At 40.8% G+C, this 24,933-nt stretch overlaps 1 protein-coding gene across 4 annotated transcripts in view; it reads left to right on the top strand.

Moving 5' to 3' along the window:
* Nucleotides 1-2,810: 2,810 nt before the first annotated feature.
* DELE1 (DAP3 binding cell death enhancer 1) overlaps nt 2,811-24,933 on the top strand; it is a 35,033-nt gene continuing 12,910 nt past the window's right edge. For 2 of the 4 annotated variants that reach the window (XM_042464829.1, XM_042464827.1), the window contains exons 1-6: nt 2,811-2,972; nt 3,056-3,149; nt 12,614-12,686; nt 12,843-12,966; nt 13,157-13,288; nt 21,205-21,260. In XM_042464829.1, the coding sequence (XP_042320763.1) occupies nt 2,936-2,972; nt 3,056-3,149; nt 12,614-12,686; nt 12,843-12,966; nt 13,157-13,288; nt 21,205-21,260 (516 nt within the window). In that variant the 5' untranslated portion in view covers nt 2,811-2,935. Of the gene's footprint in view, nt 2,973-3,055; nt 3,150-12,610; nt 12,687-12,842; nt 12,967-13,156; nt 13,289-21,204; nt 21,261-24,933 lie in introns of all 4 variants that reach the window. The other 2 variants (XM_042464828.1, XM_042464826.1) reach the window with 1 other exon arrangement.

Here is a 24,933-nt window from a genome sequence, read left to right as displayed (position 1 = left end):
TCCGGAGGAAAAAGAACCTGGGAAAAGTGGGTTCTTTCTCTGCCACCGGATGGACGTAATGAGTATGGCAATGGCGTATGGCAACATGCAGATGCCGTGCGTTGCTTACATAACAATGGCAGTGCCCGTGTACACAGGGCACCACCATTGTTATGCTGCCCGTACGTTCTAGGGTTAGGGACTATGCGGTTGCAGCTCCTAACCCTAGAATCAGTGCAGGTACGGCGCTTGTTGGTGGAGCCTTAGTTAGCCTGGTTGGCTAGGATAGAGATAGCCGGAGAGGCAGGTTTATTAATGAGGTTCAAGGAAAGTAAGCCAGAAGAAGAACCGTGTGAGGGACCTTGGTAAGAGTAACTTATTTTCTGAGAAGAGCGCTGTAAAAAAAAAACTGCCATTGTAACAAAGTTGATACTAAGGAAATAAAACTCCCAAGTGAAACAAGCAACACAAACCCATGAAGTAACAAATGTCTTATTTACACGTAACCAAGTATCTATTGTTTGAAACATCTGCTAAATAAAGCTATGTTATTATTTTAGTGAAAGCTTGTCTGCAGTTTGACTATATATCCACAATACTAATATAAAACATTTTTAAACGAAGTCTAGAAAGATTTTTTAAAAGGGTCTGCGACAAATTGGTGGCAGCATGGGAACGGTAAAACTCCTTTGGGCTGCCACAGTAGAAACAGTAAAAGTGTTCTTGACAGTTTGGTGGCAGCGGTGGGAATACAAAACCCATGGGGCTGCCACAATAGCTGAATAGTTGGTCGAGTGGGACTCACCTTCACATATGAGCACTGTGATTTTTATGGTTTAGTCTGTGGATACTATACAAATGTTTTCTTTGATTTCAGCATAGTTTTGATGCTCATCCAAAACCATGGTTTTGCACCATGGTATGGTGTTTTTATGGTTCACCACAAACGTAAATAATTTTGTGGTGATCCCTTCTAAAAATTCAAATGATCCATGAGGGGCCAAGCCTGTAATCTTTGTGTGTGTGTGTGTGTACGTGTGTGCCACAATGGCACAAATGATGCATACAGGACCTGTGGATTTTATAGGCAAGTTTGTGAGCAGGACTAGGTGCTTTGATTTGAGGCTGGTTCTAAGTAGACATCCTGGTAAAGTGATATGAATAGATAAAGTTTTTTGGCTTTTCATGGTGGCATGGTAAAGGTTCCATGATTGTAATGGGGCTGGGCCAGTCTCCCAGTACAACCATGTTCTTTGATTTGAATGAAAACAAATGTTATAAACTTGGATGTAAATTTTACACATAAAAAGATCTGGGAGGAGGAAGGAGGCAGTGATCACAAACTGTGCTCTTTAAGGGATTTTGGACTTCAGTTCCCAGAATCCCAAGCTATCGGCCAACATGGCTGAGGCTTCTGGGAGCTGAAGTCCAAAATCTCTTAAAGTCTCAGAGCCTCCAAGTCTGACGTCACCTTTGAGCAACTCTCGCTGCCCCGCCCTTTCTGTTTCAGGGCATTCAGGCCCCACTCTGCCTTCACTCTGGTTAGTGCGCATGGAAGCGAAGGGGAGGAGCTTCGTTCTCATTGGCTGCGGGACATCTTTGCCCTGCGCTGCCGATGAGCACAGAGATAGGATGATAGAACCGCACTTGCGTCTTAACTTCCGGGATCGCTTTGCCCTCCTTCTTTCTCTCTCAAGGCAGATTGGCCTGGGCCCAAAATATTGTTGGAGGCCAGGAAGGCCTCATAGCTGGTGCTGAACTGCCTTGAACACAAGAGACCCATAGAAACTGGCTCTCCAGATCCTCTACCTAGGCCTTACACTGCATTTTTAATATATATATATATATATATATATATATTTCTTAAACAATTAAATGTCCATATGGGGGACATACTAAAACAAATGGCAATACTTGCCCACAGAGAATCAATACACAATATTTGCCCATAGCATGTTTTCCCCAATGATCCTCTATGGACAATTATGGTTTCCCTATGGGCCATTACTGTCATCTGTATAGTATGTTCATATGAGAATATGGCTAAAGAGGGTATAATTTGTGGTCACTCTGCCACATAATCCAGCACATTTCAAAAGCAGGTTGATACTTCTAAGTCAAGCGTCTTCACCACCACATAAAACATCACCATCACTCAAAAGGCAGCAGTTGCTGTCTTTGTTGTTGTTGTTGTGTGCCCAGGGTGACCAGAGGTCTTCAGTGCAAAGGAAAACAACTATGCACTGCAGAATGTAGGTTGCTCAAGGAAAATGGAGTCCATGACCAAATAAAAAGCGAAAAACATAACATAAATGTTAATCCATGCTCCTTAGCCATGCTCAAAATGGAGGGCATTTTGACACTCCTCCGGGACAGAATTTTGAAATGGAGGGTGTATCCTGGAAAAAGAAGTGTGTGTGTGTGTGTGTGTGTATACAGAGAGAGAAAGTTTAAGTGTCTGTATGCATATATAGATTAACTGTGTATGTGTGTGTGTGTGTGTGTATATATATATATATAGAGAGAGAGTTTAAGTCTCTGTACGTATGTGTGTGTGTATATATTAAGAGTGTGTTTGTGTGATATATACACAAGTGTGAGTATATATATATATATATAAAGTGTGTGTAGAGAGTTTAAGTGTGTGTGTGTGTGCATATAAACACACAGACAGTGTGTCTACAGAACTGTATATCTATATTTGAAAACACTTAAAGATAGGTGTTTCCTTTAAAGCCAGTCCCCTGCCCCAGAGTCCCATGTGGCTTCTTCCCCATCTCGGCCAGGAAGACAGAGAGAAAGGGGGGGGGGGGCGGCCTTCGGGGGGAGGGAGGGAGGGCTGTGCTGTCGAGAGGGGAATCCCCTTCAGTGGAGCTGCCTCCTCCCTCCTCCTCCTCCTCCTGCTGCTGCTGCTTGGGACCTTGAGCCCTGTCCTGCGCCGTGAAAGGAAGCAAGGATGTTGTGGCGCCTCTTGGGGAGCCTGGGCAGAGGAGGTGGGCCTGGCAAAGGCAGGGGGTTGGGGGCTGGTTGCTTCCTCGCTGCCTGAGTGACACCTCTCTCTCTCTCTCTCTTTCAGTGAGGTCTTTCGGAGGAGGAGGAGGAGGAGGCATCCCCCGCCCTCGCCCCGTGGCCCCACTCCAGCCTCCAGAGGGGGACTCCACCGCCCAAAGGTGAGCCTGCCTCCAAACCCTATGCGAACAAGGGCTGCATTCACACTGCACACATAATCCGGATTGACACCGCTTCCACTGCCATGGCTCCCCATGCTCTTCCTTTGGCTGCGTCCACACTGGAGAAATAACCTGGTTTGGCACCGCTTTAACTTGTCTGGCTCAAGGCTATGGAATTCTGGGAGTTGCCACAACAAACTCCAACTCCCAGAATTCCATAGCCTTGAGCCATGGTAGGTAAAAGTGCTGTCAAACCAGATTACATATTTCTGCAGTGCAGAGGCAGCCCTAAGGACATGAATTTTATGGAGTCACTACAGCTAAACAGAGAGAGAGAGAGGAAGGAACCATAGAAAGAACCTGGGACCATACAGGAAGATTCTGCGTGGAGGATCTTAGTATCTTAGGACTTTAAACTGTGATTAGCCAGAGAAAATGGCACAATTGACATTAAAACGCAATTAAAATGAGCCATCATCCTGGGAATAACCAAGGAATAACCAGGTAAGAAATGGCAAAAAGTCATTCATGGATGGGAAAATCCCGCAATTTGCTGCTGTTTCTTGCCTGGTTCTTCACAGGATCAATGGCACTTTAATCACGTTTCATCTCGACGCCGCGTGAAAACCATTAGCACAATGAATAACCGGTTATTTGTGGCATAATATCACTTTTGAACACAACGTCGTGTGTTGCAGGATTATCACGGGTTAATCACCATTTATGCTTCCAATTGCCCCCCTTCCAACCCTCTAGAGTTGGAAGGGACCCCAAGGGTCATCCAGTCCAACCCCATTCTGCCATGCAGGAAATCACAATCAAAGCATCTCTGACAGATGGCCATCCAGCCTCTACTTAAAGACCTCCAAGGAGGGAGACTCCACCACTCTTTGAGGGAAAGTGTTCTCATTGTCAGGAAGTTCCTCCTAATATCTCTTTTCTTGTAGTTTGAATCTATTGGTCTGTATCTTAGAGCCAATCTGTACTGCAGAATTAATGCAGTTTAACACCCCTATAGCTGTCATGGCTCTATCCTATGAAATTCTGGGACTTGTAGTTTGTTGTGGCAGCATGACACTGTAGTTTGAGTGTGGACTATGACCCTGGAGACCAGGGTTCAATTTGCAGCTCGGCCATGAAACCCGCTAGGTGACCTTGGGCAAGTCACGCTCTCTCAGCCTCATGGGAAGGCAATGGCAAACCTCCTCTGAACAAATCTTGCCAAGAAAACCCCACAATAGGGCCGCCTTATGGATGCCATACGTTGGAAATGACTTGAAGACACACAACAACAGTGTGGCACCAGCGCTCTTGTCAGAGAAGGCTGAATATCTAACAAAACTACAACTCCCAGAATTCCATAGCATCAAGTAATGACAAAGTGGTCCCAAACTGCAGGTTAGACCTGGAGCAGCAGGAAACAAGGCTGCTCCATCTTTAATATCACTCCGTTTCCAATATTTAAACATGCCTATCATGTCGCCTCTTAACGTTCTCTTTTCCAGGCTAAACATACCCAGTTCCTGAAGCATTTTAACATCTCCAGTTGTTATATGGAAGCAAAGGTCTGGATATTGTCATCACTATGAAAATATTAAGCATTTCACTGATGAAATTCAGATTATATGATGTCAGGTTGCCAGATAAGGTAGTGACGTGAGATGACTTGAAGTACATTGAACTGCACTGTTGACATTGATCTGTGATGTATTTCACTAATGAAGGGCAAGAACAAGACCATGTCAGAAATATGGGATATAAATAAATGTTCATCCTCCTAAAATGTGGGGCCACCTTGAGTCCTGCATAAGGACAAGAGTGAGGTATATATTTAATAAATAATAATACCAAGGTATGGCTGCATTAGTCTGTAGAATCAGTATTTAGAGAGATTTTGAAGCACATTTGATGTTAACTGAAAGAAAGAAGTTGGCAGCAACAACTTTCCTAAAGTCTACTTCCTCATAAAAATAGTAAAATAATAAAATGCATCTGAGGACGTAGACTGAAATCTACAAAAGCTCATGCTGCCAACTTCTTTCTCTCTCAGTTAGTCTCAAAAAGTGCTACAAATAATAATGCAGTACAGTACAGTATATAATAAGGTGCCTCCTGCAACATAAAGGTAAAGATCATTGCAGGACCTTTGCAAGCAACTCTCCTAGTATTATTAGTACCATCCATAATCTGAATATAGGGATAAATATAAATTTGAACTGCCAAGGCATTTTAAAAAATGCTGATAACTTTAAATCGTTTTTCGATTTTAAAAAGGTCGGATTTAAGAGAACAAGAGGACACAATTGCTGCTGTCCTATTGCAACTATACCAGGATTTTAGAATTCTCTTTGTTGCTTCTCCTGAACCACTTGTCACTATTACATTACAGACAAAAAGATATGGCATTAATGGAACCAGAAAGGTCAGCCACCAGCCATCAGCTCAGTAACTATTCTATTACATGTGTTACTCTATTAAATAGTTTAAAAGTGTAAAAACTTACAAATACGCTGAACTCGCACTAAAAATGGAAAGCTATTATTGACTCATAGATTAAAACAAGTTTTAGGCATGATTCAAGTGAAAGTACTTTCTAGTTACTTTTGACATAATGCATTGCTTTCTTCGTTAGAGGAGTTTATAAAAAGCTGTTTATAGCAGTTTTTCTCAATCTATCTGATGTGAGGGACCAACAGAGGTTTTACCTCAATGTATCAGGGACTGGCACCATGTTTGTGCCCATTATCTTTCTTTCTTTCCTGGAAACTTTCCATGGACAAGCACTTGATGGCTTACATGCCAACACCAGTCCAGAGGCCACCATGTTGAGTTTGTTGTTGTTGTTGACTGCCGTCAAGTCGACTTCAACTTAATGGCGATCAATCCTATGAATGAGAGACATCCAGGTCATCCTATCATCAGTGCCCTTGCTCAGGTCTTCCAGACTCAGAGCTGTGGCTACTTTGAATGAGCCTATCCATCTGGAATGTGGTCCTCCTCTTTTCCTACTTCATTCTACTTTAACAAGCATGACTGTCTTTTAAAGTGAGTCATGTCTTGTCATGATATGGCCAAAGTAAGAGAGCCTCAGTTTAGTCATCTAGGGAGAATTCAGGCTTGATTTGCTCTGAGACCCATTTATTTCTCTGTTTAGCAGTCCATGGTATCCATAGAACTCTTCTCCAGCAACACGTCTTCACTGTTCAGCTTTCACAGCCATGCATAGGAGTTTCCCATACGGGGGAAATCCCATGCAAAAACTGGATTTAAAAGCTGGGGGGGGGGGAATCCTGCAAAAGAAGGTTGATTTTCACACACATCGTTGTTAAACTGGTGTTAACCCAAACAGAAAGTAGACAAAAGCCACTCCTTTTTACTTTGGGGATTTTCCAGAAGTAAAAAGGAGCAGCTTTTGTCTAATTTCCATCTACTTTCCATTCGGGTTAACACCACTGTAACACCGACATGGTGTGAAAATCAACCACTTTTATTATTATTATTACTATTATTATTATTAGCTTTATTTATAAAGCACTGTAAATCTACACGGCACTGTACAAAACCAAGTTAAAATCAAGAATATATTTTAAAAACCTGCCAATGGCGCACAATCTAAAAAGTTTTTTACACTTTTGCAGGTTTTTTTCTGATTTAAGCCCCCATTTCTGCACAGGATTTCCCTCCTGTGATAAACTCCATAGAAATGGGAAATACAATGACAATCCTAACTTCATTATTCAATTATATATCTTTATACTTGAGGATCCTGTCTAATTCCTTCATAGCTTCCTTTCCAAGCCCTAATCTACTTCTGATTTCTTGACTGTAGTCTCCACTTTAATTAATGACTTAGCCAGGGTACAGAAAATCTTGAACTATTTCAGTGTCTTCATCATCTACTTTAAAGTTAAGTAAATCACCTGTGGTCATTACTTTTGTTTTCTTCATGTTCAACTGTAAACCTGCCTTTACACTTCCTTCCTTGATTTTCCTCAGCAATTATTTCAAGTCTTTGCTATTTTATACTATCATCTGCATATCTTACACTGGTGATGTTCCTTCCTCCAGCTTTCACACCTTCTTACTCCAAGTTTAGTCCTGCTTTATGTATGGTATTTCAGTATACAAGGTGAACATATAGGGTGATATGAACCTTGCCAGAACCCCTTGCCAAATTGAAAACCATTCCATTTCTCCATATTCTGTTGCAACAGTAGCATCTTATCTTGACTAAAGGTTTTGCATCAGGACAATCAAATGCTATGGCACACCCATTTCTTTAAGAGTGAACCATAGTTTATCACAACCTGTGAAATGAAAGACTTTGTTGAGTAGCGCTGGCTTATAAGTATCATAGGCGAGATACAGACCGCCCAAAAAGGGTGGTCTCCCGCCGCCCTGGTTTGATGCGTGAGGGAGCGGGTTCTTTCTGCGGCGTGATTGTGATGCCGCAAGGCACCAATGGCGCACTTGCGGCATCACAAAGGCGCTGGGACATGCGGATGCTAGGCGTCCGTCACGTCAAAATGGCAGCGCCCGTACGTACGAGGTGCCGCCATTTTGACGCCCTCGTCACGTGCGAGGGGCAAGTCGCGTCTGGAAGCACCACCCCTCGCACGTAACGACGGCGCCCCATAGGGCCCGTCTGTCCAGCGCCATCGTTGTCAAATATCATAGTACAATGACATCTTCTTAGACTGTAAGCTCGAGGGCAGGGAACCGTCTAATTAAAAAGATTGTATGTACAGCGCTGTGTAAATTTACAGCGCTTCATAAATAAAGGTTAATAATATTAATAATCCATCCAAAATCCACAAAACTTTATCCATACAACCAAAATGCACAAAATACCTGTTGCAAGGTTTCGAAACTCCACTGGCTTCTTCATCAGGCAAAGGTGTTAAAAGTCATATGGGAGAAAAAAAATTATGACAATGTTAGTCACAAGCGTGCATTTTGTCAAGATGTAGCTGTTTTCAGTTCAGGTAGTGTGGAAGGACATTCATATATGATGTGTGCATATTTTTCAAGATGCAGAACATGACAGATCAGTAGAGCAATTTAAAGAACCCAGAAACATTCCTTTGAACTACAGGTCCTTGAATCCCCCACCAAGCAAGGATAGTGACTATATTTCAAAAATAAATAATTCAAGATAATACATTTATGTGTACGTAATCTGAAATTACCATCAGGACTATCAGATGTAGTGGCACTCACTCCCATTTCTTTAAGAGCATTCCATAGCTTTTCATGAGTTATGCAGTCAAAGATCTTGCTATAGTCTTTAAAGCACATATTGATTTTTTTCCCCTGGAATTCTTTGCTTTGTGTCATTATGCATCATATATTTGTGATGTGATCCCTAGTGCCTTTTCCTTTACTGAACCCTGCTTGCACATCTGGCAATTCTCTCTCCATATATGATTGGAGTCTATGCTACGTATGGAAAGAGTATACCAAGATATATTTTACAGTAGACATTCTTCAGGTTGTTGAATTGTTGTTGTGTGCCTTGAAGTAGTTTCCAACTTATGGAGACTTTGCAGGGTTTTCTTGGGGTATAGGAGAATGTAATTAATATGCATCTGCCAATGCACTTTCCAAGTCTCCTCTTCCATGCACAAAATCAGAACTCAGTTGAATACAAATTATTGAATCCAGAGTTGGAAGTGGCGTAAGAGTCATTCAGCCCAAACCTATCTTGTATTTTATTTGGCCCCCTCTTAACTATGAAGATCTCAAATAAAACTAGAAACCAAGGGCTATGTGTTAATCTAACATGATTGTGCACTTGCACCTATTTTTGTGATTATACATTGGCTATGATTCTCTGTCTTTGTGGGTTCAGAATGACACAGGTCTGTATCTAAGGTAAATGTTTTATGTACATTTTTATAAAGTAGAAAACCAAATTGATTTTAATCCAGAAATGCTAATGAAAAATATGGTGGAGTTCCACTCATTTGATCCCATAGCAATCTTTATTGTTCTTCTGGTTTAAAATCCACCTTTTTTTTAACTCTTCACTATACATAAAACTTGAGTTATCAAGGGAAAGCACGTTATCTATCATTGACAGTAGATGTTTTGAAAATCTGAGGAGTTTCTAGTTTAAAAAGAAACACTACTGTGACTAGCTTTAAAGGAAAACATTAAGACTGTTCTGTCTGTTTAGAGCTATGCCCAGATGAGAATTTCACCTCTCTATGACCTGATCAAATTTGCTCTTCTATAATGTAGAAGGAAAGAATTGACAGGTACAAAAGGAAAGAATTGATAGGTACAACTCATTATAAAGTGGAAGGGAATGCTGCACATATGTACTTCGGTTAAAAGTATTACTTTGTTGTTGTTGTTGTGGGAGTTATCAGTGTGCATTATAAGACAACAGAGCCGTGCCTCAGCTTGCTTCCAATCTAAAACTGAACACAAGTAATGGGAAGAAAATTTTTAGTTCAGAGAAGAATAAGTTACCCTAGTGTTTTGTCTTTCAGTATGAGCACACAGGTAAAGGTACATAGAGTACAACATAAGAATATTGTTCGGGTAAAGATAGTGGTGGATAGAGCCAACATGGTATCACGGTTTGTGTGTTGGACTACAAGTCTGGAAATCAGGGTTTGATTCCCTGTTTGTCCAGGGTCCCTTGGATGAGTCACACACTTTCAGCCCTGGAATACTTCATGAAATGTTCTCCTTAGTGTTGCTATGAGTTGGTAATGACTTGAAGTCAAACAACAACAACAAAGATAGTGGCGCTTGTTCCCAAATTAGCATCTATTGCCCAAACTACAGCCCAAGACAGGGTACAGACCGCCAGAAAGAGGAGGCCAGGAGCCGCCTCTCTTTTTTGTGTAGCTGCACTGCAGTAACCAAATTGCACGGTGCGGTTGCACAAAAAAACGAGTGCTGAAAAGTGGCTCCTTTTTGCGCCACCATAAACAGCTGGCGATGGCACGAGCACATCGCTGCCGCGCGGCTCCATCTACACACCGCACAGCAGTGACATCATAGCTGTGCGCGTCATCTGGATGGTGCCGCGCAGTTATGGCGTCATGGTGACGTGCTAGGATTGCAGGGCGTGTGCACACGCCACCCCGAAGCAACCCTAGCACGTCGCCATCATGCCGCAAAGGGCCCATCTGTACAGGGTCCAAGTCACATTTTCATGATTTCACAACTTTGTCCCAGGATCTTGTGGCTCTTGGGAACATATTTAGTAACAATCTGGTTCATTAAATGGTCACTGATTCTTAACTTGAAATATTAGAGAAGACAGTAGAAATTAGGTTAAGAAACTTGAATTATACAACCAAACAGATCACAGATGGGAAGAAAAATTTGGTCAATGTTACTTTGCTTGGTTTAAGAAGAAAAGATCCTCAACCAGGAAAAATGAGGAATATCAAGAAGCCTCCCAGAATGTATGCAAAGGGAAGAACCAGTCTTCTCAGGTATAGATGTGGGCCCGGGGGATAATTCACAGACAGTTTAGGCAGGACAATCTCTGCTCTATGGGTAGAAATCTGCTGTTATCTCACACACTTATTTAGAATGTAAGGGGAAAATACAGGCCTGGTACAGACTGCCGGTTTGCGGCGGCTTGGGGCCAAAATCAGAGCTTGGGAGTGCAGAGTAGCCTCACCGGGATACTGTCATTATTGCCAGGCTGTTTATTGAACTTATATCATTGGGACATTCATCCTATATTATCAGCCATGGAATAAACAGAAGAATTTGTCTTTGCAGCATCTTATATCCCTGCAAGGTGTTTTTTGGTTGGACTTTTCATTTATAATTATTGTTCTCATATAAAAATTGTATTATCAATTTATGTTCATTTAGAATCGGTCAATTAGACATATATATCTATTTAGAATTGTTATAGCATTTCTGGATTTATTTACAGTGGTTACTTAGTGGTTTATAGTATACCTACCAGTTGGTTTTTTCTCCTATCTTTGGCCAACACCAACAGTGCACCAATCATATCCAGTGGGATGTCATTGGGGGTTTGTGGCAATCACAGGTGAAACAAATCTGTGTCTGAGAGAGACAGGCAGAGAAAATCCATTTACCGTCCTCACGCCTGGTAAACAACCTAAGAAATGTAATGATGCAATAATACCTTCCATTGTGTAAGCTACTGTGACATTGATAGATATCAGCAATAAAAGTCATAACCATCTCTTCACAGAGAGGTTCAATTCCCTTGATACCACATACTGCTCATCAATATTAAATATACAGCTGCATCCAAACACCACCTAGCAAGGGGAAATGGAAAAGAAACAAAGTTATATAGCTTCAACAAAACCACAATTCTGAAACATGTAGAATACTAATATCATGCCTTTATAATAGGACGCACAAAGATATACGAATAGATAAACAAACAGAAAATCTGTATGTATTTTAACTATAAACACAGAAGATCCCTCCTGCCCGTAAGATATTTGTTCCACAGACCAAGAATGTCTCTTCTTTTTGCTATCCATCTAGTCTTTTAAAATTAATAAGATTTCTCCCCTGCCCTATTTTTTATCAAAACCTTTCCTGTGTTTGTTCCAGAGGGAAAAAAACCCAGGAGCTATCTGTATGACACAACACCCAAAGACCTTCCTTAAAGAATCCTGAGTAGAGCACACTCTTGGAGCAAGGGCTACTGAAGGAGTGTCTTGCCAAGTAGGGAAAGAATAGAACCACAGTTGGTGACAAGTGAAGCCACAACTGCACCCTAACATCAGCAACCTCCCATGGTTCACTGCTATTGAGATGGAACCCCTAGAGAGGTCCACTGGCCCCTGTCTTCCCTGGATCTCAGAGAATTCTACTGACATGCCCAAAGTCATTCAGGATTTGATAAAGCAGCTTTCCCTGCAACTTAAAACAGATTGTGAAGCTTGAAAATGTGGCAAAATTGTCTCCCTGCAAGAGACCATTTTAAGCCAAAACTTTGGGGGGGGGGGGCGTCAGGTAGCCATAAGGACTCCCATATGGGCCATGGGCTGGATGGGCACCTATGCTTTGATTAATAGTTCCTGCATGGCAGGAGGTTGGACTGGATGGCCCTTGTGGTCTCTTCCAGTTCTGTGCTTCCATTATTCTATCCACCTCAGCAGAGAGCACAAATCCAGAATTGTAGATTACTAGTTTAAGATCATCCTGGGATATAAGATCTCACTTACTTTTTTGCATTTGTCAGTTCAGGCATTAAGGAGCTTCTCAGATCTATGCCTATAGCTCTGAGAAGCTCTGTCCTCCCCATAGAGCTAAAACAATGCAAGGCACATAATTGTGAACTTTCTCCTTTAAGAGTGAAGTGCAACAGTTTCCCCACCAGTGCATGTTTTGAGTACGCTACGCATAGTTTAGATGCAGCCTGCATTACAATTTATTATCTCAATTTTTAAATTTTGATTTATTTAGTTACTTTTTATTTGTTTGTTTTGAAATGGCAGGCATCAACGGCACAAAGCTGGTGGATATGGGAACCTCTCGCATCTATACAGTCCCTGGGATGCCTTCACCTGGGTAAGCATGAGGTGTCAATTCTGCATTAAATAAGTGATGATAGCTTGATTAGAAGAAAGTGCTTTGATGGCAGAACAAAGGAGTATATAATGAAAGCGTGTAAATGTGGGATCAAAGTTGCTCTGATAGCCTCTAATGCTTTCTCTTCTTTGTCAGAGTACCTTGGCTGTTCTTACCCTGGAGTTAGTCAAGCAGGTCCGGTGGCTGAGTTCTGTGCAACCAAGTAGAGGAGATGCTGGGGTTCATCAACTTGCTGTTTTGTCTCAACATCAGCAATCAGGTAGGCTGGTTGTGGGGGCTGGTGAAACTGTGCTGAGAAGAATGGCCGGCACACCCCACATACAGTTTAAATGAGAAAAGTACAGTGCTGTCAGATGTTTGACAAGCTACTCTATTAAATGAGAATCTAGACAGTGATATCTCTTATGAACTGTTAATGTGCCTCCCTCTATTTTCAAACTCTCCCACAGTACCAACTTCTTGCTCCACTGCCAAAGAGGAACAAAAAATTTTCATAGGTGTGGACTCTGAATGTGAACTGAAGAATCCATCTTCCAGTAAAAGATCACAGTCAAAAGAATATCAACTTCTTTCAGACACAGGTACAAATCTTCAGTCTTGGGAAGTGTGTGTGCATAGTATTTATTGGGGGGGGGGGGAGCTTGTATCCTACCAAATTTTCCTGAAAAGGAATCCAAGATTGTGTTACACCCACAACCCAAGCCCAGCCTTGGTGCACACGCTCTCACATCCTGACTAGCTGTTAAATGCAACACCTGTGGCCTTGACAGTCAACTACACGCTCACAGCTCAGTCACTAGCTGTCAAGTGTAACACTCTCAGCCTATCTAGTTGCCAAATATATGGGTTCAAAGTATATGAACAGGTGAAATAACCATGCAGTTCTGGTCTTAAGAAGGTTGTTTATTTAAGAAAATGAGGTAGAAGGCAGAGTAAAGAGCATAGAATCACAATTCCACCCTCCAGTTCCCAACAAGTAGATATAAAGAACAAAAGGAGAGCAAAGCATATGTCAAATAACATAAAGAAAAAGGAAACCAATCACACACTCTTAACTTAGCCAGTCAGAAGGAAAGATACCAGACATGCAGTGTCTGTGTCCAGTGGCACGCCCTGGCAGAGCACTTCACACTCACACATTTTCCACGCCGGGCTGCAAGCTTCCCTGTGAGGCAAGAATCCTTTGTTTTCTACTATCATTCCATAAGAAGACATTTCTTCTTATCCCATCATTGTTAGGTAGTCTTTGACACAGGACTTTGTTAAAAGCCTTTTGGAAGTCTGATTAGAGACTGTCTACCAGTTCGTCCTGTCCATCTATTTATTTACATCTTAAGTTAATGAGACAGGACTTACCTTTATAGAAGTTGACTGTCTTTTTTTCTATATGCTTCATCTTTTTATCCTTAATAACACTTTCTGCCAATTTACCTGCAATAAGTTTACAAAGTACTGGATCTCTCCAAGTCTCTTTTTTAAATTGTGGTTTTGCACTGACTGTTCTCTAATTCTCTGGTACATTGGCTGATTGAAGGAACATACTTCATATTTTAGTTAGAAGAATAGCAATTTTGCTTTTCAGTTCCGTAAGAATCCTTGGATGGATACTATCTAGACAAGGAGTGGCCAACTGTTAAAGTTTAGGAGGAACTCTCTTCCCCTGAGGAGCCTAGAAGGGCTGCACTCCTTTCAGCACCTGGGGGAAATGATTTTTATCATGTCCAAATCTCCCCAGCAGTGCCTAGGGGTAATTTTGTCAGCTTTTTGGCCTTCTCTGGGCCATTTTAGGTGAAAGTTCCTCTCTCTTAGGCTAGTTTATGTGTCAAATTATAAAATTTTGGTGACAAGGAGGAGGAATGGAGGAGGAATACCGAAACTCCCTGGGGCTGCATTTTCCTCACACTTCCTGAGCTCCAGTAATTTTTTTGTCTGTGTCAGTGAGGTTTTGAATTTTCTTTCTTATCGCTCCTATTTGCCTGAGCTCCTCACTTCTCTCCCAAGAGTGTAGGCATGGGTATCCAACTATATTTAACAATGAAGACAGTTTAAAATAATTCACTTGGCTTCTCTTCACTCTTTTCTTCCTTCAGAACTCTTTTACTTTTATTGTTATTGGTGGTCCACATATCTCTCTGGCTGGGTTCCTGCTTGTATTATCTATTTAACATCCTGGACAGGTTTAACTCTTCTGACTTTAACTTTTTTATATAAGTTCCCTCATTTTAGAGATGTTTCCTTTTTAAATAGAAATGTGTTTGATTAATCTGATAGCATTATGATCATTGTTTCCAGTCAATTCATCATGTTGACATCTTACACTAGGTCTCCAGCAATGCCACTATTAAGTTTCTCACTATTATATCCAAGGTTGTCTTTCTTCTGCTTTGTACCATGACCACCTGTCCTAGTGTACAGTTATGTAGGACATCTTGAAATTCTACCTCTTACTTATGATACAAACATGCATTATCCAGCCATTTTAAGATAATGTCACCCATTATTACAATATGGTCTTCTTTAGAAGCCTCCCCGAATTCATTCTCCACCTCAAGATTCCCTTGAGCATTTTGGTGAGGAAGGCCAAAGTCACCCACTATTAGGGACAGGCCAAAGTCACCCATAGTGATTTTGTGAACTCTTCAAAGATTTCTAGCTTATTCAGCATGATACACTACACAATGTAGACACCCATCTCTAACCTGACTATCTATATTTCTAATGATGAGACCACCTGCTACAGCAACCTCTCCAATCAGCAGATGCTGACTTCTCTGCATGAGGATATCTGTGCATGTACTACATCATGAGACCCTTCTAAATGTCCCATCCCTTCTCCCTCATAATGACAGCCTCTTTCCCTATGATTCTCAGTCTCCATGACTGCAGAAGAGCTTCAACACTGGGAGTGTGATGACACTACAACATCTCCACAGACCTCATCAGTTTCCTCAGGTCATTTGTCTTAACCTTAATAGAATAAACCTTCTGCCTGAGGTTCATTGCATCAAGCACACCCCCACAATTTCTGCAATGGGCAGATAGTCATCCATGTGATATTCAGGGTAATGCACTGGATTTCTACTTACTTTCTTCTTTCATGAGTACAGTATATGTATATTATATTTTAAAATATATTTTACTGAACTGTTGATTGGTTTGCCTGGAAAACTCAATTATCCCCTAGCAGAAGGTTGAGAAAGATTGTGAGCCTCACTCATCTCACCTTCTTTTCATATTCTGAAAAGGCCCTAGTTGAAGATAAGGAAAAGCAGTACTGAATGTAACAATAGAAATAAGCAGGTTGAGATCATTATTGCAAAAAAGTGATAAGGAACATAGTGATCAACGAACTGTTATTAGACCAAATAGTTTAAACATTAAAACAGAAAAGCTAATTTCCCTTACTACTTTCTGGCCTTCAGTCAATGGAAATAGGTATTAAAATATATTTAGAGCTCTTGTTATTTTAGCAACAGACATTCGAGGCATTAAAAATCTATACAAGAAAGTAGTGAGAGTAATTGGACAACATATTTGCAGCAAATGTGATGCAAATTAGACTGCATGAACTTACAAAGTTACTTTGTACTTTGACCACTGGTCTGTCTAACTCAGAATGGTCTACACTAGCCACCAGCATTCTCCAAATCCCAGGGTCTTCATGCCAGGAGGTGATGCCTGCTGCATGTAAAGCATGTGCTCATAGCCTGAAGGTATTGCTCTTCCCCAGGAAAGTATATGAACATTTATTTATTTATTTTTATTTCAAGGATTTATATCCTACATTTCTTCATAGTGAGATTCAAAGTGGGTTACAATAATTTTAAAAGACAGAAGTAAAAACATTGATTACAAATGTTAAAAAATAATTAAATATTAGTGATATTAAAACATCAGTTAAAAACACATAGTTAAAACCAATAAAAACCCTAAAGTATTTACAGCATAACAGAAGTAAAATTCATCCACCAAACACCTGCCTAAATAAAAATGTCTTCAGCTGCTAGCAAAAAGAAAGCAGGGAGGGGGCCAACCTGACCTCCCATGGAAAGGAGTTCCACAGTCTAGAAGCAGCCACGGAAAAGGCTTTCTCCCAAGTCCTCACCAACCACACCTATGGAGGTGGTGGAACTGAGAGAAAGCCTTCCCCTGCCATCTTAGTGCTCAGGCTGGCTTGTATAGGGGGATACAGTCCTTCAGATAGTCTGGACCCAAGCCATTTAGGATTTAAAGATCAAAACCAGCACCTTGAATTCTGCCCGGAAATGGACTGGTAGCCAATGCACCTGTTTCAGCAGAGGAGTGATATGATCCCTGTAACCAGTTCCAGTCAACAGCCTGGCTGCAGCATTTTATACCCACTGAAGTTTCTGAACAGTTTCCAAGGGCAGCCCAACATAAAGCACATTACTGTGGTCCAAACAGGATGTAACCAAGGCATTTGTCACCATAGCCAGATCTGACTTCTTAAGGAATGGATGCAGCTGGCACACTAGTTTTAACTGTACAAATGCACTCCTAGCCAAAGCTGAAACCTAAGCATTCTGTAGGGTAATTTAAGTTTTCCAAGGCTTCAGCTCTTGGCAAGGAAGCATAAATATTCAAAAATGTCAAAGTCAAGCCTGTTAGGGTCTAGTTTTAAATTAGCAGAGTAGCAGAAATTTGTCTTTGTCTAACTATGCTTCCCTATGAACTGAGACTGCCTCCAAAAACAATCCAAGTAGCTTGTAGTTCAAAACAAAAATTTACTAATGGTTTTAATCTATATTTACATAAAAGCTATATCCTAATCTAGCTAGTGAATAGTTCAGGTAGGGAAGTAATCTTAATCTCACCATCTTTCCAAAGAAAGGTGAGAGAAGACAAAGAAGGAAAACACCAATAGTTCAGTCAAAAATATTTGAGTGAATATCTGTTAGTCCCAAAAGGGGAGTGACCTAAATCACATGGTTAGTTTGAATCAGAGAGAGAAGGGAATTTGCATGCAGGAAATCCCTATCTATGTAAGGAAGAGGAAAGAGAAGGCAAAAATCTATCAATACATCCAGGCTCAGATCCAAAATCAGGAGCACACCAAAGCTGCGAATCTGAGATTTCAAGACATGTAACCCTATCCAACACAGACTGAATCCTATTCCCTGATCTGCCTTCCGACGGACCAGGAGCACCTCTGTCTTGCCTGGACTAAATTCCAATTTGTTCACCCTCATCCAGTCCATTACTGACAGCAGACATTGATTCAGTACAGAGACAGCTTCCTTGGAGTCAGATGGAAAGAAGAGATAGAGTTGGATGTCATCAGCATACTGGTGACAATGAACCTCAAAATTCCAGATTATCTCTCCCAGCGATTGCATGTAGATATTGAACAGTATGGGGGAACAGAACTGAGCCCTGAGGGACACCACAGCTAGTGGCCTGGGTGTTAAATAGGCATCACCCAGCACATTCTGGGTCTACCCCTCCAAGAAGGACTGAAGCCAGTGTAAGACAATGCCCTAAGCCCATCTCAGAGAGGCAACCCAAAAAGATACCATGGTATCAAAAGTCACTGAGAGGTCCACTCCCCCTGTCCAGTTCCCTGCATAGGTCATCTACCAAGGCGACCAAAGTTGTCTCTGTCCCATAGCCAAGTCTGAAGCCAGATTGAAATAGATCTAGATAATCTATTTCACCCAAGGACCCCTGGAGGTAGGAAGTCACCGCACGTTCCAATACCTCACCCAAAAAGGGAATATTTTGAGACTGGCCAATAGTTTTCCAATCTGGTGGGATCTAGGGAAGATTTTTTCAGTCTCTTTTAGACTGCCTTGCTGTAATGAGTCATTTGCTACTTCCCTTACACAATCAGACAGTCCTCCTCTGGTGACTTTTAGCAGCCAAAATGGGCATGGGTTCAGTATGCACATGGTGGCTCTCACCTCTCTAAGGATCTGCCCACATCCTCAGATTGCACAAATCCACACCCTTAACTTCCACAAACATGCCTATCTAATGTGCATCCTTGATCACAAGCAACCCATTGTGACTTGCCATAGGCTTCCCTCTACTCTGGTGAGGAAGGATATAGACCTCTTGGAGGCATGGTCAGGAATACTAAAAGAGAAGGGAGTTCAAGATGGATGGGAATTTCTCAAGGGGGGATACTGAAGGCACAATTTCAAACAGTTCCAATGAGGATGAAAAATGGGAGATGTCTCAAGAAACAAGGATGGATGACTAAGGAACTTTCAACTGAGCTAAGTTTTAAACGGAACATGTATAAGGAATGGAAAAATGGGGAAATCACCAAAGAGGAATTCAAACAAATAGCAAGCACGTGTAGGGATAAAGTCAGAAAAGCTACAGCACAGAATGAACTCAGGCTTGCTAGAGAGGTTAAGAACAGCAAAAAGGGCTTTTTTGGATATGTCTGCAGCAAGAGGAAGAAGAAGGAAATGGTAGGGCCACTGTGTGGAGAGGATGGCAAAATGCTAACAGAAGACAGAGAAAAGGCAGAATTACTCAACACCTTCTTTGCCCCAGTGTTCTCAGAAAAGGAAAAGGGTGCTCAACCTGAGGATAATGGAGCAGAGGACAGAATAGGGGAATTACAGCACAGAATAAGTAAAGAGATAGTACAGGAATACCTTGTTAATCTAAATGTATTTAAGTCTCCAGGACCAGATGAACTACATCCAAGGGTATTAAAAGAACTGGCAAATATAATATCGGAACCATTGGCAATAATCTTTGAGAACTCCTGGAAAACAGGAGAAATCCCAGCAGACTGGAGGAGGGCAAACGTTGTCCCCATCTTCAAAAAGGGGAAAAAGAGGATCCAAACAATTATCCTCCAGTTAGTCTGACATCAATACCAGGAAAGATTCTAGAGCAGATCATTAAACAGAGAGTCTGTGAACATCTAGAAAGCAATGCCATAATCACAAAAAGCCAACACGGGTTTCAGAGAAAGAAGTCATGCCAGACAAATCTAATCTCTTTTTTTGATAAAATTACCAGCTTGGTAGATGAAGGGAATGCTGTGGATATAGTATATCTTGATTTCAGTAAGGCCTTTGACAAAGTTTCCCATGACATTCTTGCAAACAAGCTTGCAAAATGTGGACTAGACAAAGTAACTATTACATGGATTTGTAATTGGTTGAGTGGCCGAACCCAAAAAGTGCTCAACAATGGCCCCTTTTCATCCTGGAGAGAAGTGACTAGTGGGGTCCCACAGGGCTCTGTCCTGGGCCCAGTGCTCTTCAACATCTTTATCAATGACTTGGATAACAGAATTGGGAGCATACTTATCAAATTTGCAGATGACACCAAATTAGGAGGAACAGCTAATACTCCAGAGGACAGGATCAAAATTCAGAATGACCTTAATAGATTAGAAAGCTGGGCCAAAGCTAACAAAATGAATTTCAACATGGAGAAATGTAAGGTACTGCACTTAGGGCGGAAAAATGAAATGCACAGATATAGGATGAGGGACACCTGGCTGAATGAAACTACATGTGAAAGGGATCTGGGAGTCCAAGTAGACCACAAGTTGAACATGAGTCAACAGTGCGATGCGGCAGCTAAGAAGGCCAATGCGATTTTAGGCTGCATCAATAGAAGTATAATGTCTAGATCAAGGGAAGTAATAGTGCCACTCTATTCTGCTCTGGTCAGGCCCCACCTAGAATATTGTGTCCAGTTCTGGGTGCCACAATTAAAAAGGACATTGAGAAACTGGAGCGTGTCCAAAGGAGGGCGACAAAAATGGTGAAGGGTCTGAAAACCATGCCCTATGAGGAATGACTTAGGGAGCTGGGGATGTTTAGCCTGGGGAAGAGAAGCTTAAGAGGTGATATGATAGCCCTGTTCAAATACTTGAAGGGATGTCACATTGAGGAGGGAGCAAGCTTGTTTTCTGCTGCTCCATAGACTAGGACTCAGAGCAATGGAAGCAAGCTCCAGGAAAAGAGATTCCACCTCAACATTAGGAGGAACTTTCTGACAGTAAGGGTTGTTCGACAGTGGAACAAACTCTCTCAGAATGTAGTGGAGTCTCCTTCCTTAAAGGTCCTTAAACAGAGGCTGGAGGGCCATCTGTCAGGGATGCTTTGATTTAGATTTCTTGCATGGCAGGGGTTTGGACTGGATGGGCCCTTGCAGTCTCTTCCAACTCTATGATTCTGTGATTCTATGATTCAGGGAGGAATGTAAGGTTGACTGGTTTTCAGTCTCTTCTGCAAGGGTCAAGGGAAATTCTTGCTTTTCTGTTGCAGTTTTATAACGTGTACCACAGGTTGCCCAATCATGCAGTATATTGAGTTTTCTGGTAAAGTTAGCTGTTGAACTGAATTCTCACTGATAAGTAAGATGACTGAATTTAAAAGCAGTGGGTAAAAGAAGATTAGAGTTGTCCAGAGTAAGGAGTGGCAGAAAATGTTGATTGAATTACAGTCTAAGCAAATCTTTGATGAAGTCTAATCACCCACTTCTTTTCTTTTTGTTGCAGGGAATTACCCATTTAACACAGACCTTGAACCAGATTCATGCCAATTGCGTTTACAGGTACTGCAACTTAAGGCCTTCTATTCAGTGTGGGCTCTAGTATAGATTTGATTCACAGGTTCTGTTATCATTTTGTGATAACAAACAAGAGAAATGTCATTATTCTTTGAAGTGGGGAGCATGCACAATGTGTCAGGTGAATGTGCTCTCACAAAATATTTTGTATATATTCCAGCTGCTCAGGAAACAACAACAACATCGGTTCTCATTTCACCTCTTGAATAGCAACAGGCCTAGTAACTACCTTTTCCAGTTTTGTAATTGCAGTATATACATGTACCACTTGATGGCACCAAAGCATTCCAGTTTTGAAATTACATACTTCAGACTTAATAAAATTTAACTGAGAAATAAAATATTTTTAATTGTCAGGCTTTAGCATGTGGCTAATTCTTAAAACCTTTCTGAAGTATTATTTAAAAGTATTGACATCAGTGTTAAGTAATAAGAATACAATAGGCTCTTTTGACATATTTTGCTACCTACAAAATAAATGGCTGAACAGCTAATAGGAATTAGACTTAGCTGAAAATGTGTATTATTACACAGTCTGTTAAAATAAGTCAAGTTATAGATTACTGCTGAAATGCATAGACATGCCCCCATGCCCTGGTTATATTATCTGTGATTCCCATTACTCCATCATGTTATAGAGCTGGAAAAATTGCATATAAGGCAATCAAAATAATCATTTTCCAAGTGTGGAAAACGTCCAATGCTTTTTCACATAGAAAAAGGGTAGACTGTAATCTTATACTTGGGAATAAACTATATTAAACACATCTGACACTTGCATGTAAATAATTTGCATATCTACTCCAGAATAAGAGGAGCTATGATACATGTTTAAAGCATCATGTATTGGGTGGAGAAAGTTAATAGAATATTTTATTCATTCCCTTATAAAACTGTAAAGCAGGGTAATGATATCGGTCTCTGGTAGCAGACATGAAAATCTTTCTTGACACAATACAAAAATAATTTTAAGGAGTTCGCTGCTACAAGATACTTAGCTTTTTAAAGGGGTTAGAAAAAGTTGTGCTTATTAGTTGCCATGGCTAAGTGGAACTGTGATAAAGCAATATATCTCTGAACAGCAACTGCTTCAGGATGAGAAAATGGGAGCTGCCTCTTGCTTTCCTGCTATGTTTATGGGCTTCACTTTAATATCTGACTAACACTGTAAGGAACAGGATGTTAGACTAGATTATTCCTTTGTCTTATGCAACAGAACTGCGCTTAGGTCCTTGTGTCATTTTGCAGTAATTATGACTGCCACTGTTATGAGATAAAAGAGTAAGGAAGTGTGGTCAAAAGGAGACCTCACCTATTATGATCCTTGAAGAGTTGAGAAAAACCTTCCTTATTCACATATCTCAGTTTTACATGTGTAATGTATTTATTAAGAATACAACTTGCTTATTAAGCAAGCAAAATGAATAGAAAAACAAAAGCGCTGAACACAAAAGAAAAGATAACCAGAACCAACAAAAGCACAGGAGCAGAAAGATAAAAATACAGGTCAAAATATGCCCAGTCAGCAAGATCTTTATAGAAATGACAATTAGTGAAACAGGAAAATAACCATCAAAACAAAGGATGGCATATGGGTTAACAAAAGGCCAACTAAATTAGCCATAAGGTTGGGGGTTTAGGGGAGAGCTGCTTTGTTTTGTTTTTGACATCTGAGTTCATTGTATTGGGACCAGGCCAGAAAAGTGTCCAAAACTTTGCTCAGTAGACCACAAGGCCTTAGATGTTGAATCTGAGCACACAGGCCAGGCATGCGGAGGAAAGCAAACGTTTGAGTACCTTGATTAGAAGTAATTTAGTTAGTCAAAGTAAGAGCCAGCATTTTGAACTGGCTGTGGAGACAAATTAGCACTGTATGCAGATATACCAATAGTGAGTAGTATGTTCCAAGCTGTACGCATGGTGTATTTATAAAAGTAAGCAATTAAGCATGATGTATTTCTCCACTTAAAATTACATAGGTTCATGAACTAGAATCATTCTGCACAATCAATTCTGAATAATCAGTTGTCCCATTGCTTCCCACTATAGTTTGGCTTTAAAGTGGTTGTACCTCCAACCATGCACAACTCACAGTTTGCCAAAAGCATATCTGTAAGAAAGTAAGTTAAGAGGGCCAATCACTTTGCCTCCTTTTCCTCCTGTTGTTCAAACTAAAACAGCAAGGACTTCAGTCTATCCCAAGTCATAGGAGAAATGCTTCAGGGAGATAGATTTGGGGCCCAAGAGCCTCATTCCCACGGAAGGCTTTGATTTAATAAATAGTGACTATTGGGAAGAAGAAGAGGGGAAATGACTTCCCATTGAGTCCAGCAGCAAGGTTTGTCAAACTTCCCCATATTGGAGGATATGTGTGTGTTATGGTTGAGTGGGAGAGTGACCTGTTGATATGTGATGTTAACAAAGACTTTAAAGTAATGTTTAACTATTTTCCCACTCCAACCACTCATTTAAAAATAAAGGAAAGAGGTTTCAGTGTGCTGCACCCAGAGGTACAAAAATTAGTAGAAAACTTAATACATTTAATCATTAATAGGCCAAAAAAAGTCTGATGCAATTGTATTTACATCAGAAAAAAGTAAAAACATGACATAACTATTTAGTTTATGTTAAATTGCCATTAAAATTAAGGTTAAATGCCTTCATAAAAGCCTTATCAGAGAGAAACAGAAAAGTGCTATCCATTATTTTACACATATATATACTTGTTTGTCCCTATTTGAGCCTGTGAGAAAAACACATGCTGCATGAATTTCGGATAATCCCATTTCTCATCTGCTACACCCTACTTTTTCTTTTCACTTCTCCCTTCCATGTGATCTAACCTACTTATGTCTGCCCTTCCTTTAGTTAGTAAAATGATTTCTTGCTTTTTGTTGAGTCCTTAGTTAAGGATCACTTTAGTTAAGTCCAAGGTTAAAAGAATTGTAAGGGTTGCTTGGAAAGAGCTTGTCTTCTTTGCAACCAGTACATGGGAATTTAAGGCCCCATTCATGCTACGAAATTAACCCAGTGTGAAACCAGGTTACTTTCACGGTAGTCACAGTTACCCTGACTGCAATCAGTGCAGTTTGCGGGGAACGCTACAAAAAACCCACTTAACCAGGTGTATTCGACATCAGATCATTAAGTGTGACTTTTTAAAAGAGAAACAGCGACCTGCATGTTTGGTAGTATGAGTAAGCTATCAAATCAATTCAGATTGCACTGCATCATTCCTGGAAATGGAGGCACCTCCATTTTAAATCTAAACGATGTCAGGTGTGAATGGCAACAGGGTTAAAATGCCATGGAGAGGTTTGGAAATGGAAAATGTGTCGGGAACACCAATTGATCCACATCTCCTTGAGACAAAAAAATAAGTGTGAATGCCCCCCTAGCCTTCCTTTAGTTACTAAACTAGAAGAAGGACATAGATAAGTAGGATAGATTCCTATGTGGATCCCAGCATAAATCTCAGGATTAAGAAATTCAAAATTCAGTACCAAGGAAAGATAAGGAGCTTTATTTGGTGTCAGGTGTAGAATTCAGGAGGACTGTCTGGATGCAAAGAAGACAACCTCTTTCCAAGCATTCCTTAAAATTCTTTTAACCTTGGAATTAACTAATGTGATAGTTAATTGAGAGCTCAATGAAAAGT

Source organism: Sceloporus undulatus, chromosome 4 (genome assembly GCF_019175285.1).
Source record: "Sceloporus undulatus isolate JIND9_A2432 ecotype Alabama chromosome 4, SceUnd_v1.1, whole genome shotgun sequence".
NCBI classification, from domain to species: Eukaryota; Metazoa; Chordata; class Lepidosauria; order Squamata; family Phrynosomatidae; genus Sceloporus; species Sceloporus undulatus.
The sequence above is the reverse complement of the archived record's forward strand: the minus strand, read 5'-3'. Positions and strand labels throughout refer to the sequence as shown.